Source organism: Garra rufa, chromosome 4 (assembly GCF_049309525.1).
Source record: "Garra rufa chromosome 4, GarRuf1.0, whole genome shotgun sequence".
Lineage (NCBI taxonomy): Eukaryota > Metazoa > Chordata > Actinopteri > Cypriniformes > Cyprinidae > Garra > Garra rufa.
Genome location: NC_133364.1, coordinates 4,408,435 through 4,424,301, shown reverse-complemented (window position 1 = coordinate 4,424,301; position 15,867 = coordinate 4,408,435). Strand labels below are relative to the sequence as shown.

At 33.4% G+C, this 15,867-nt stretch overlaps 1 protein-coding gene across 1 annotated transcript in view; it reads left to right on the top strand.

Moving 5' to 3' along the window:
- osbpl8 (oxysterol binding protein-like 8) overlaps window positions 1-15,867 on the top strand; it is a 45,384-nt gene that overhangs the window by 6,547 nt on the left and 22,970 nt on the right. Inside the window, exon 2 of the mRNA XM_073838517.1 lies at window positions 14,832-14,899. Within this exon, the coding sequence (XP_073694618.1) occupies window positions 14,832-14,899 (68 nt within the window). The remainder of the gene's footprint in view (window positions 1-14,831; window positions 14,900-15,867) is intronic.

Sequence of the window (15,867 nt, the reverse complement as noted above, 5' to 3'; positions counted from 1 at the left end):
ATTCCCTACTGTAAACATATCAAAATGTAATTTTTGATTTGTAATATGCATTGTTAAGAACCTAATTTGGACAACTTTAAAGGTGATTTTCTCAGTCTTTTAGATTTTTTGCATCCTCAAGATTTCTGAATTCAAATAGATGCATCTCGGCCAAATATTGTCCTATCCTAACAAACCATACATCAATAGAAAGCTTATTTATTGAGCTTTCATATGATGTATAAATCTCAGTTTTGTCAAATTTAACCTTAATGACTGGTTTTGTGGTCCAGGGTCACATATTATATATATATAGAGAGAGAGAGAGAGAGAGAGAGAGAGAGAGAGAGAGAGAGTCTGGAAATGTCAAAATATTGCTTACTAATTTTAATTAAAAAATAAATAAATTAAAATAAAATGTTACAATAAAGAATAAAGTACTACAAATTATTATTATTTTTATTATTATTATTACATTTAATTAAAATATTGCAATTATAAAAAACATTAAACTACAACAAAAAACTTGCATTATGAATTTTAAATAATAATGATTGTAATCCAACTATTTAAATATTTAATTTTTATTCTTGTGAATAAAATATTAATAAAAATAAAATTATTTTTGTAAAATAAATAAAAATATTGCAATTATAAAAGTCATTAGACTACAACAAAAAAAATATTTTAAAAAAATTACACACACACACACACACACACACACACACACACACACACACACACACACACACACACACACACACACACACACATATATATATATATGTATATGTGTATATATATATATATATATATATATATATATATATATATATAGATAGTCTGGAAATGTCAAAATGTTGCTTACTAATTTTAATAAAAGATGACAGTAAAAAATAAATTAGGAAGTACTACAGCAAAATTATTATTATTACTATTATTGATAATATTAAATATTTACAATATGTTTTTTGTTTAATAAATATTATTTAATATTGTAATATTTATTAGAGCAAATGTTGTAAATTATAACTTTACAATAATATAATAATTAACCAGAGCAAATTTAAATATTATTATTATTATTATTATTATTATAAATATTCACAGTGTTTTTATATATAATTGCAATATTTTTATTTATTTTACAAAAGAATAATACTTATAAAAATAAAAACATTATTAATGTTATGAAATATTTATATAAATATTTTTTGTTTCTTTTTTTTATTTAATAAAGTAATTGTATTATCAACATTAATGTTATTATTAAATATTCATAATGCAAGTTTTTTTTTGCCCAATGTAATTTATATTTGGTATTATTATTATTATTATTATTATTATTATTATTATTATTATTATTAAACTGTATTATTATTTTATTATTAAAATAAAAAAAAAACTATTTAATAATTAGACTACAACCAAAAAACATTATGTTATTATTAAATATTCATATTTAAGTTTTTTTTTTATTGTAGTCTAATGAGTTTTATAATTGCAATATTATATTTAAATTATAAAATTATTATGATTATAAAATACAATAATAATGATTTTTATGTTTATTTGAAAAAGTGTAAATGAATTATTAATTCATTCCTTATATCTGTCATCAGAACAATTAAAAATGATGTTTTGGTAATACAAATCCTGTATTTTAGACTTTCAATGCAATTCTGCATTTTTAAATGCATTGTAAATGTATTCATCAATAGGGATGTGTTTCATGAATAAATCTTAACCGACAAGACAGGAATTTAAAGGTCACTCATGCTTATTGTTTGTTTTGTTTGTTTTAGGACAGACTTGAGGTCATAGACTAGATATCCAGAGACTGAATATCTTGAATCTCATTGATTAAAGCGTGTGTGTGTTTAGTCCACTCTAATCAATAAGATAGCAGAGAGACAGGAAATCATAGGAACCCAATCTGATTTTTTTTCCACTTCTTGTCAGATTGTGAAGTTAAACTACATCCTTAGACAAACACAAGAGTCTGTTGTAAAATGAAAGCATAGTTAATGCAGATTTATGCGGCGACAGAATAGGTCGCTAATATGCTAATAGACGAGTTATGCTGATGCTCTCGTCAGGTTGAGGACGTGTGGATTTTTCTGCGTATGATTAACATGTTGAAGAGCCCTTGGAGTGGCTTGTTTTTCTGAGACGAACACAATGCTTGGCACGCTTTGCGGAGGAGAAACGGGAAACAATAGACTTGATTACCCGATCGATGGGTCGCCATTTACATCCGCCGCACTTTGCAAAAACGTCAGGTGAGAGTGAGAACATAACACAATAATCTTGAGCTTGTTCTGTCAGTAAAAAGCACAACATTTATTTTTTAAAGCCTCTTACGTGACTCATATATCAAAAAAGAGTTGCCTGCTGTTGAGTATCTGTGATTAAACCAGGACGAAATGTCTTGAGTTATCAGTAGTTGTGCTTTGAACACAGTTATACATCAACTAGACTCAGACTCTGGATGAGTTGGTTGGATGATTAAATGTTTAATTTTCCAATTAAATCCCCAATTTAAAGCTTTCTATAGATGTATTTATCATGACTGTGAGGCTGATGTATTCGCTGAGTTTCGGTTCATTTTTGTGAAGCGCTCCTGTTCAAGAATGAGAAGGCAGAAAATGCATCATGTTTGTTTTCTTTATTTTATAAAAGCACTGTTTGTAATGTTTTGTTGAGTGCACACAAATAAAAGAACACCCTTTACAGTTCCGAATTATGTTTTACTCTTACCTTTGTGAGCAAAAATGATGGATAATTTTATCTATATGTGACCCTGGACCTGGACCCTGACCAGTCATAAATGTAAATTTGTCGAAATTGAGATTCTTACGTCATCTGAAAGCTGAGTAAATAAGCTTTCCATTGTTATATTGTTGTTAAAATAGGACAATGTTACATCTATTTGAAAACCTGGAATCTAAGGGTGCAAAAAAATCTAAATATTGAGAAAAAGTTGTCCAACTGAAGTTCTTAGCAATGCATATTACTAATCAAAAATCAAGTTTTTATATATTTATGGTAGAAAATTTACAAAATATCTTCATGGAACATGATCTTTACTTAATATGCTAATGATTTTTGGCATAGTTATATATATATATATATATACTATGCCAAAAATCATATATATATATATATATATATATATATATATATATATATATATATATATATATATGTAGTACTCTCTTAAATTGCAAATGAAAGAGACAGAGACAAGAGTTAGTGGTTGCCCAAGCGGTCCTCTTTGTTGTCTTTAATACACATTGTACTGATACTTTGTTACACGGTAATAATACATAAAAATACTTAAATCACAGTAAATAAATAAATAAATAACCTCCTTATACACATCTGGACATACTCATAACAAATTGGTAAGTATTTCAGGTAAGTATAGTACATTAACAACTCAGTTAAATGATACAAGTTTGAAATTTCCTCTTACACAAGTATCTTTGAATTACACAATTACAAAAATAATCAACTGTAACAAATTATTTAAACATTAAAGCATGTGAATTAAAGTTTAGTATCAATTTTAATAAATTTAACTAACCTTAAATTGCAAATGAAAGAGACAGAGACAAGAGTTAGTGGTTGCCCAAGCGGTCCTCTTTGTTGTCTAAAGATGCGCCGCAGTTGTCACGGTAACGGTAACTCTCTCAACTGTCACCAGTATTTATAAAATGCAGCTGAACCTCAGTGCAAACTTATACTAAACATACAATAAAGTAACTTGAATTGAACACGTATGTACATGTAAAAAGAAACAGACATAGCATGGATACAAAATAAATATATACAAACAATAGAATATTTTTATGGCCCAAACTATGCAGGGTTCACACTCTCTCCAACCAAATAAGATGTCGTCCCGACATCAGGATTCTCAAAGTCATAACTTCGATATATTTCACTTCACACTCATGTAAAAGTACCAGGTCACATGTGATGTTTTCAATACATTTTCCCTTTTTTTTTTACATTCATACATTTAATAATCACATATCATGTTCCTGTTTCACAGACAGTCCTTGTAGGCTGATAATCAACTTTCTGAATTCAAGTTCAATGAGCTAGTGCCCTAAACAGTCCCAGAATCAAGGCACTAAGGAATGTTCATTAAGAATGAAGTCCATACAGGAAACAATCAAGTTCAAGTGCAGAAAGTTCTCAGATTCAGGCCATTCTCAGGTTCTCCAAGGAACGTTTCAAAATGTTCAGTCCATTTAATTTATCTGGGCCTTTTAACAGTCCATATTTTCAATGTGCAGAGTCCATTTTATCTGTCTAGGCCTTTAAACAGTCCATATTTTCTTTTCGGCCCAACAACAGTTCATTAAGTGTCACAGTCCCTTAGCTGGCAACAGTTATTTGCAATCAGTCAAGGCAGTTAGTGTCAATATGATGGCAGTTTGTCAGTAGAGTTCTGCGGTGCCATCTGAGACCTGGTCAAGTGAAAGTTCATTGAGATTCTTTAAATGGCTGGATAATAGATAAGTGAGGGCTGAGAATAATGGATCGGCATTGGCACCCAAGAATTCATATTTGGTGTCCATGTGTGTATGGGGTGTGGGTTAAAGTCATTTCTTGCATTCTGTACACTGTGGCATGTAGGATTTCCAAATTTTTCATATGTGAACCTCTTTGGTGGTCCTCGTTGTCGGACTCTAGATGGTTCCGTTACAGGATTCCTCCATGCAGGTAAGTGATGTTCTTCAACAGGTAAGTGTTGTCTAGGTGAGTGCCGTTCTTTTAAACTTTGTTCTTCAACAGGTAAGTTTTGTTCAGGTAAGCAGTGTTCCTCAGCAGGTAAGTGTTGTTCCTCAACAGGTAAGTGTCTTTCTTCAACAGGTAAGTCAACATGTTCTATTTCATCTTGTTTCCGTTCAGCTTGGTGTGGCAACACTGACAACTCAACCGTTCGTTCTAACTTTGCTGATGATTTCTCACCAGGAGGTAACAGGCGTTGTGTGGTTTTATTTTGCACCTGACTGTTTGGCTGTGTTCTAAACTGATAGGGTTCAACTTGCACATAGTACTCATCATCACTTTCACTGTCATTCTCTGGCTCATATTCCTCGCTTCTCCCTGCAGGTAAAGCTGTGCTTTTCTGTTGATGTTTTTGCTTTGGTGTGGCATTTTGAGTTGATGTGGTAACCTGAGGTAAGTGATCACAGGGGAGAAGGTGATTACGATGCAACACTCTTGATCGGCCTTTGCCCTGCTCTGGTTTCACTTCATAGATTGGAGTATCTTCAGCAGCCTGGCGGATGACAATGTGGACTTCATCCTCCCAGAAATTTCTTAGTTTTCCTGGGCCCCCTTTTTGAGCTAGGTTTCTCACCAGAACTCTGCTGCCAGGGTATAGATTAGTGCATCTAACTTTTTGGTCATAATTTCTTTTGTTTCTCTCAATACACTTCTTTGCATGCTCACTGGCGATCTCATAAGCCTCTTGCATACCCTTTGTCCACCTCTCCACATATTCACTGTGGTCGATGGATCCCTTGTCTGGATTGAGATCAAACAATACATCAACTGGAAGCCTTGGAGAGCGGCCGTACATGAGGTAGAAAGGTGAGAATCCAGTCACTTCGCTTTTAGTGCAATTGTAGGCAAACACTAGCTTATTCAATGCCTCTTTCCAATTCAATTTCTGTTTTTCTGTGAGAGTTTTGAGCATTTGCAGAATGGTCCGATTGAATCTCTCTACTTGTCCATTTCCCTGTGGGTGGTATGGGGTCGTCCTAGAGGCAGTAATATCACTGTATTTTTGGAGCTGGTCGAAGAGTTGATTTTCGAATTCCCTGCCTTGGTCATGGTGAATTCGTGAGGGGAACCCAAACCTTAGGGCAAAATCATTGAACAACCGGTCTGCTACAGTTTTTCCAGATTTTGAAGTTGTAGCATATGCCTGCACAAATCGAGTGAAATGGTCAACAATCACAAGGATATACTCATAACCTCCTTTGCACTTGTCCAAATGAAGGAAGTCGATGGATACTAACTCAAATGGATGTGTTGTCTTAATGCTTTTGAGAGGTGCCCGTGTCTCTCTGCATGGTTTTTTCTGTTTTATGCATGAACAGGTTCTCAGGACATAGTGCTCAATATCCTTTTGCATGAAGGGCCAGAAAAATCGATCTCTAATGAGGCTGGTTGTGCGGTCAAGGCCTTGATGACCCATTTCATCATGCAATTCCCTCAAGACAATACTCTTAAACTGGGCAGGCAACACTAGCTGCATTCGTTGTGATGTTTTGCGGTGCAGTATGCCATATTCATCCAACACCAGTTTGTCCCACTCACGCATTAGACCTCTAACTGTAGGATTGGCTGACCGACACTGTTTTGAAGACGGTCTTGTTTCTGACTGCAAGTAGTCTATGATTTCTTTGACATTCTTGTCATCTCTTTGTGCTTGCTGAATCTCCTCTTTTGATAATGATTTGCAGGGTTTGTCGCCAATCTCCATGCATGCTGGTGCACACTGACTGATTAAAGTAAGGGGTGGATCTGGGTCGTGCTGGACCTCCACAGCTTGTATTGTGGCTCCCACATACTCTGATGAAAGCTCCTCTGTAAATTCTCTCATTGCTGTCTCTATATCAACTGGCATTCTGGACAGTGAATCAGCATCCACATTCTCTTTACCTGGGCGATAACGAATGGTGAAATGGAAGTCTGCAAGTTCAGCGACCCATCTGCATCCAGTGGCATTTAACTTTGCAGAGGACAACACATAAGTGAGGGGATTGTTATCACTGTACACGGTGAAGGTAGGTGCATAATATAGGTAGTCTCTAAACTTTTCTGTTATAGCCCATTTGAGGGCTAGGAACTCCAGCTTTCCACTGTGCAGGTGGTAGTTTCTCTCTGCATTGGTCAATGTTCTTGAACCATATGCTATCACTCTCAGCTTCCCGTTCTGGTTCTGATACAGGACAGCACCCAGGCCTTGGTTGGACGCATCTGTGTGAAGTACAAATGGTTTGGAAAAGTCTGGGAACCCCAATATTGGAGGTTGAACGAGACAGTCAATCAGCTTTGACAGTGTTTCTTGGTGATACTCTGTCCATTCAATCAGCTTACTGGATGGCACCATGTGACTTTTTCTGTTGGTTACTACTCTGCAGTTTCCTTTCTTTGTGCTCTCAGTTTTCTCATTGCCCTTCAGAAGGTCGTAAAGGGGCTTAGCAATACTTGAGAAGTCTTTGATGTACTGGCGATAATAACTTAGTAGACCGAGAATTTTCCGTAGATCTCCCACAGTGTTTGGTCTCTTCTCTTTAAGTGCTGTTACAGCGACAGTGTCTTCAGGGTCCATTTTACTGCCTTCTGCAGAAACAATGCGGCCTAAGTAGCGAACCTCATTCTTGAACATCTCACACTTTCGTGGCTTCAGCTTTACTCCATGGGCTTGTAGACGTTGCAACACTTTTTTTATTGCTTCAAGATGTCCATCAAATGTTTTCGTGAAAACCAGGATGTCATCTAAGTAGGGCACACAAATTTCATCTCTTAGTCCTTCTAAGCACTCCTCCATGAAATGCTGAAATGATGCAGGCGCGTTCATGAGGCCGAAGGGGATACGAACCCACTCATATAAGCCCCATGGTGTACCGAATGCGGTCAAGTGTCTGCTGTCTGGGGACATAAAACCCTGATGGTAAGCTTTGCCCTGATCTAATACTGAAAACCAGGCATTACCACCTAAACTGTCCAGAATGTCTTGTACTCTCGGGATAGGCTGGCGATCAGGTAGTGTCTTCCTATTGAGGTCTCTATAGTCAATGCACAACCTAAGGCTGCCATCTTTCTTACGAACACACACGATTGGTGAAGAGTAAGGTGAATGGGTTTTCTCAATCCAGCCCTGGGCAATCAAGTCATGCAGGTAGTCCTTCATTTCCTGATACAGTGGCTTGGGGACTGAAGTGTACATACGGACAACAGGAGTATCGTCAGTCAGAGAAATACTTAGCTGGAGACCTTTGATGCACCCAATATCGTCATCTGACCTCGAAAATGAATGGCACTCTTCTCGTAGTAACTGTTTTATTTTGCTTCGCTGGTGCATAGGTAAGTGGCTTACATCAACAGGTGGGTCCCACAATTCTTCACTGTTACTTTCTTTAGAATCTGTGGTATTCTGAATCTCACTGATCATGGCTGTTGTTGCACAATGTGATGCTGCAGCTGGTAGTACAGATTTTATTGATTGTATTGTCCCAAGCTCAGTTTTTCCTACAAGCCTTATCTCATGGTCTGTGACATTCTGTACACTGATCTTGACCACTGGACGACTTCCTTTCTTGAGAGTTAGTAGGGTTTCCAGAGGTTCCAGACCATCTGGACAGTGTGGATTTAAGTGTGGTTCAAACAAGAAAACAGTGTCGTGCTTCATGTATGGCACTTTAACTTGACATTGTACCTGCATTATTGAACGTTTTGGTATATTCACTGTGTCTTTCATTGTCTTCACCAAATATTCACTAGGATTCTCAGTAGTCACAAGATTAATGAAGGTCTGTATTTTATTTTTCTTCATGCCAGGGAAGGCATACTTGACAATCTTGTGCAGACGTCCTTTACTCACTTCACTGTTTTCACTTGCTTCACTCTGTCTCATCACTTGTTCGATCACATTGTAGCCGATTATTGGTTTGGATAACCTTTGGTCTTTTAAGACAAGGACAGGAATAACTAACTCTTTTACGCCATCAACAGGGGAAGCCAATTTGAAAGTAATCTCTACCCATCCAACATAAGGCATACTGGTCCCATTAGCCGCAACAAGCTGTAGGCCACCTGTAGCTTCTGTTGCCTCAGAGATGTCCTTCAGTTTCACTTCAGGTATGTACTTGTTTCTCCATCGTTCATCTACAATACATACTTGGGATCCTGTGTCCCATAATGCCTCAGTTTTGTGTCCTTGTAAGTAGCAGGTTACCAGACATTGTTTGCCAATGAGAGAAGTGACGGGTGAGTATTTATTAACTTGACATGAAGCAGATAGAATGTTATCAAGTGAAGACAGTTCAAACTCTTTTTCTTCATTTTCAAAGTGTTGTTTTGGACGTTGGTGGGACGTTTTTGCAGTTCGGGTCACTCCCTGTCCCGTGGAGGCAACCCATTTCCGTTTAAAGGTGTTCTACTTTGAAATCTTGCACCTCTGGTTCTGCAGCCTGCTGAAAAGTGCTCACTGCTACCACAACAAAAACAATGGGTGCATAATTCCTCTGGTCCCCTTTGCTGGCAATGGAAGCACTGTCTTGTCCTTGGGGGACGTGGCTGCCGAAATTGCTGAGGGTACTGTCGTGGTGGTGTATATTGTTGAGGGGCTGTATTCAACTGTGGTGGACGAAGCTGTGAGGGAACAGCATATCGTGATGGCTGAGGTGCATGCTGTGTTGATGCTGTATGTTGCAGGGGCTGCTGTATTGGCATTAAACATGGTTGCAAACTGTAAGGCTGTGATACCATATACTGTTGTTGCAAAACTGCATTCTGTTGTGATTTAGGATGGTGGGGCTGCAGTGGATAGTGATGTTGTTCAAAGGTGTTATGACTTACTCCCCATGTTTGGTTTGGCAGCTCTTTATTCCACTCTGCTACTGGCTGATAACTTTGCGAGAAATCTTGCAGTGGCTGATGAGTTGCTATTGTCGCCGGAGACTTGTTACTGACTGCAAAACACTGAGAAGCAGGTGAGGGCTGTTGAATTGTCTCTTTAATTTGCATTATTTCATTGCTTAAGCTTTGCAGTTGCGACATCAGGTCAACTTTTGTCTGTTTTATTTGGTGTTTTGGTTCATTTAACTGCGTGACATGAACAGCAGCACTGCGTTCGGACTTCCGTTTGTTTTGTCTCTCTGTCTCATGGGAGCAAGCAACATTTAATCTCTCCAACAGCACTTCATCTGAAATTGTGGGGTCAGACAGGAATGGCTGGAGGTCACTCTGAATACGATCATTCTGTAGGCCAGTTAGCACAGTATGAAGGAACATGTTTTGGACTAAAGCTGGATCATATTTTAGGCCAGACTCATCTTCTTGTGAAGCGAACAGAATTTTCTGTCTCAGATCAAGAACACGAATGAGAAAACTTTGTGGTGTTTCTTTAGCACGCTGGGCCTCTGCTGTGAGCTGTTTGTATAGTTCTGTTGCATTTTTCTCTTGATAGTGAGAACGGAGGATTCTTCGTAATGTTGGAAGAGTGAGGTCTGCTTTGCCTTCAAGATAACTACGCAACTGAAGCCCTGGAGTGATTGCTCTGATGACTGAATCAATGATATCTTGTTCTAGATAGCCTTTATTTAACCCACTCTCTATTTGGCGTGCAAGACTTGAAAATGACAATCTGTCCTTCTGGCCTGGCTCACCAATGAGGCCTGAAATTTTGAAGTCTTTGTGCCACACGGCTGGTGCGATTTGTCTCTGTAATAGGGGAGGAGCACTAACCAGTGTATGATCAATTGCTACTTGTTGCGTTGTTGTACTCTGTGAGATGGTAGGACTTAAGTACATAGCAGACTCATTCATATTTTCAAGTTGTCGAAATGGTCTTTGATCTGTTCTTACTTCTCTTTCCGGTGGTCTTAACTCTGTTCTTAGCTCAGTTCCATTAATATTGGTCATCATCAGATTGCTTAATTTATCATTAATGCTGAGGAGCTCAGCCATGCCTCCATCCTCTAGCTCTTCTAGTTCTTTTCTTAGTAGATGATTACTGAGAAGATTTACTAAAGTCAGGCGAGTTGTGTTTCCAATGTTCTCTGCAGAAATGTTTAAGATCTGGCAGAGTTCTATGAGCTTTCCTCGAGTTAATGTACACAGTCTTTCACCTATTTCTTCCTGAAGGCTCTGAAGTGTATCCATCTTTATCTGCAGTGGCTTGACAGTATGATGAAAGTGGACGTTTACTCACTGACTTGACTTTGCAGCCTCTTGTAGTCACTGTACCTCAAGTGCGTGCACTGCTCAATCAGTTTCGTAAAACCACTTCACTCAGCTGCTTGTCTTGTAGGTAAGTATGAATGTTACAGGATGGGGCTCTGCTGGTCAAGAAGATGAACCACCCTATACACATCCCAGCGGTGCCTCCAAAATTTGTAGTACTCTCTTAAATTGCAAATGAAAGAGACAGAGACAAGAGTTAGTGGTTGCCCAAGCGGTCCTCTTTGTTGTCTTTAATACACATTGTACTGATACTTTGTTACACGGTAATAATACATAAAAATACTTAAATCACAGTAAATAAATAAATAAATAACCTCCTTATACACATCTGGACATACTCATAACAAATTGGTAAGTATTTCAGGTAAGTATAGTACATTAACAACTCAGTTAAATGATACATGTTTGAAATTTCCTCTTACACAAGTATCTTTGAATTACACAATTACAAAAATAATCAACTGTAACAAATTATTTAAACATTAAAGCATGTGAATTAAAGTTTAGTATCAATTTTAATAAATTTAACTAACCTTAAATTGCAAATGAAAGAGACAGAGACAAGAGTTAGTGGTTGCCCAAGCGGTCCTCTTTGTTGTCTAAAGATGCGCCGCAGTTGTCACGGTAACGGTAACTCTCTCAACTGTCACCAGTATTTATAAAATGCAGCTGAACCTCAGTGCAAACTTATACTAAACATACAATAAAGTAACTTGAATTGAACACGTATGTACATGTAAAAAGAAACAGACATAGCATGGATACAAAATAAATATATACAAACAATAGAATATTTTTATGGCCCAAACTATGCAGGGTTCACATATATATATATAAAAACTATATATATACAAATATACATACATACATACATATATACATACATATATACATATATATATATATATATATATATATATATATATATATATATATATATGTGTGTGTGTGTGTGTGTATGTATATATGTATATATATGTATGTATATATGTATGTATGTATATATGTATATATATAGTTTTTTATATATATATATATATATATATATATATATATATAATCTGAATCTTGACTGAAATGTCAAAATATTGCTTACTAATATTGAAAAATAATAAATATATAAATAAAATACATTATTATATAATTAATAAAAATGCAGTGTGTTTTTATATTTATTAATTATTATTATTTATTATATTAGACAGAAAACTGCATTCATTAAGCTGTTTTATGTTGTATCCCAGCCAAATTTCTAATAACTTGTCAGTCTTTTTTCTTTCACTCCAGCCCAAGAAAGCCGAGACAATGACTTTGTCAAGTAGAGATGTTATATAAAGTGACAGTTGTGCTATACTTATCTGAGAAACTAACTAGTCTTGACAGACGTGACATTGACGGCTCGTCCTTGGCCTTATCTAATGAACCTCTTTTAGTTTTTTGCTAATGATGAAGTGTTATGCTTTCCTCAAGGCCTTAGATATGAGACACGTCTATTCTCTAATCACCGTCACAACATGCCAGAGTTATTATTGTTAAAGAAATCCATTAAAAAAATGTTATGTGAAATAAAATATGTATAAAGCTGCCAACATTTCCAATTTTTAAGTACTGAAATAATTAAAACTAAAACTAAAATTTTAAAACTTTATTTGATTTCAGTTAGCATTTTAAAAAGCTATTTTTTAAATAGTTTTAATTTTATTTTCAGTTATAGTTAACAGTAATAACCATTAGACAATAAGTAATTTTAATGCTTAAAATTAAATGTTTTCCCTTTTTTTTATATTAATGTTTATTTTTTTTCATATTTAGTTTTAGTAATTTTAGTATTTAAAATCAAACTAAAATAGAAATGAGAAATCAGCTAAAATGCAGTGTTTTATTACTATTTATTATTTGTATTTTTATTTATTTATTTATTTCAAATTTAATTAATTATTAAAACAATTATTTTAGTTAGTGTTTATTTTAAGTAGTGATTTTTGTAAAATAGTTTCAGTTTCAGTTTCAGTTAACTATAATAATCCTTAGACATTTATACATGTTTATAATAATAATAATAATTATTATTATTATTATTATTATTAATAATAGTAATAATGACCAAAAAATACAAAAAATACTTATTTTTTTATATGAATATTTATAATTTTATTTCATTTTTAGTTTTAGTAATGTATTTAAAGTATTTAAAATTAAACTAAAATAAAAATGAGAAACCAGCTAAAATGCAATATGTTTTATTACTATTTATTATTTTAATTTTAATTAACTAATTCATTTATTTACTTCAGTTTTCAGCTATTTTTTTAGATTGCTGAGCATCAGGTTTATTATAGAAAACTGAAACTAAAATTAAAACCATTTATTTAATTTTAGTTAAATTTTATTTTAAGTACTTTTTGTTTCAATTTCATTTTCAGTTATAGTTAATATTTATAGTTTACATTAATGTTTAGAATTTTATTTTTTGTTTTAGTAATTTTAGTGCTTGTGTTTTTTTTAAATGGTTTTGTTTCAGTTTTAGTTAACTATAATGACACTTTTATATTTATACATTTATAATAAGAATAATAATTAATAATAGTAATAATGACCACAAAACACAATAAAGTTACTTTTTAAATTTTTTTTCAGTTTTTATATTTAGAATTTGTATTTAATTTTATTTATTATTTGTACTTTTTATTTATTTATTTAAATTTTCAGCCATTTTTTTAGATTGCTTGGCGTCAAGGTTATTATAGATAACTAAAACTCAAATTAAAATACTTACTTATTGTAAGTAGCATTTTATTTATTGTTTAATGGTTTTAATTGTAGTTTCAGTTTCAGTTAATAACCCAGAGACGTATATACATATTTATTAAAAATAATATGTATAAAAATAACATGATTATTTGTGCTGTTATTTTGGGTTTTAGTTAACTATAATAATCCTTAGACATTTATACATGTTTATAATAATAATAATAATAATAATAATTATTATTATTATTATTATTATTATTATTAATAATAGTAGTAATGACCAAAAAATACTTATTTTTTATATTAATATTTATAATTTTATTTCGTTTTTAGTTTTAGTAATTTATTTAAAGTATTTAAAATTAAACTAAAATAAAAATGAGAAACCAGCTAAAATGCAATATGTTTTATTACTATTTATTATTTTAATTTTAATTAACTAATTCATTTATTTACTTCAGTTTTCAGCTATTTTTTAGATTGTTGAGCATCAGGGTTATTATAGAGAACTGAAACTAAAATTAAAACCATTTATTTAATTTTAGTTAAGTTTTATTTTAAGTACTTTTTGTTTCAATTTTATTTTCAGTTATAGTTAATGTTTATAGTTTATATTAATGTTTAGAATTTTTTTATTTTTTGTTTTAGTAATTTTAGTGCTTGTTTTTTTTTAAATGGTTTTGTTTCAGTTTTAGTTAACTATAATAACACTTTTATATTTATACATTTATAATAAGAATAATAATTAATAATAGTAATAATGACCACAAAACACAATAAAGTTACTTTTTTATTTTATTTTTTCAGTTTTTATATTTAGAATTTGTATTTAATTTTATTTATTATTTGTACTTTTTATTTATTTATTTAAATTTTCAGCCATTTTTTTTAGATTGCTTGGCGTCAAGGTAAAACTAAAATTAAAATAGTTACTTATTGTAAGTAGCATTTTATTTATTGTTTAATGGTTTTAATTGTAGTTTCAGTTTCAGTTAATAACCCAGAGACGTATATACATATTAAAAATAATATGTATAAAAATAACATGATTGTTTGTGCTGTTATTTTGGGTTGAGCTGAATCCTGACGTCTTGTTTTCACAGGTTTTGATCGTGGCAAAGAGGAAATCCTGCCTCTGAAAGAAGACTCACACTCCATATCCAAGAGCAAGGTAAGCTCACTCTTGTTTATCCTCTACCCATGATCCTCTAGGGCTGGAAACAGATCGATACGGGTCGCCTGGTCCTCCAGCAGTCATCGTTTATTAATTATACATAGTGGAGTGCGTCTCAAAGGTGACAGGACAGCAGGGGGACGAGCGTTGATTAGCAGCACTTCTCTAGAAATAACCCTAGAGAAGACTCAGTTGTGATCAGATGCATGGTAGCATTGAAGCGGCTAGCTTAGACCGGTTCGTGACCACACATAAACGCTAAGTCTCAGATTGTTTGTCAGCGCGTCACTGGTCTGCGTGAGTCACTCTGCTGGGTTTTGGACATCGTAGACGGATGATTAAGAGACACACTCGAAATTTAGAATAAATCCCGTCAAACACGAGCGTGAGAGCGCCGTGAGGAATTAGCATCTTTCAAAACCTTTCAAAGGACTAATTAACCCATGTTCACACAAAGATATTTCACCGAATCAGCTTTGAAAAGCCTCTGGGTTAAAAAAAAAAAAAAAAACAGTTCCAAAAATAAGTTCAGTCCCACCTGAATTGACCAAATGTTCAGATTGTAAGTGCTTTGTTAGTTATTAAACAATTTTGTGTAATGATTTTTTTTAATGGTTTTAATTTTAATTTCAGCTTTAACTATAATATCCCTGACGTTATTGTAGTGTGTGTGTGTGTGTGTGTGTGGTATAAGTAATTTTTTATGTCTGTATTTTTAAATGTAGTTTTTAATTCAGTTTTATTTAAATTAAAAAGAAATGTGTAAATGTTGTAGCTGAATATAGCTAAAATAAGTTTTTTTATTAATATTTATTGTCAATAATGCTTTTGCATTTTTATTTGTATTCTTTATTTTTCCATTCATTTTATTTTATTTTGGCTAATTTCTATACATATATAACTGAAATAAAAGTTAACGATTATTTTATTTCAAGCATCTGAAAAAAAAAATTGTGGTTTAAATT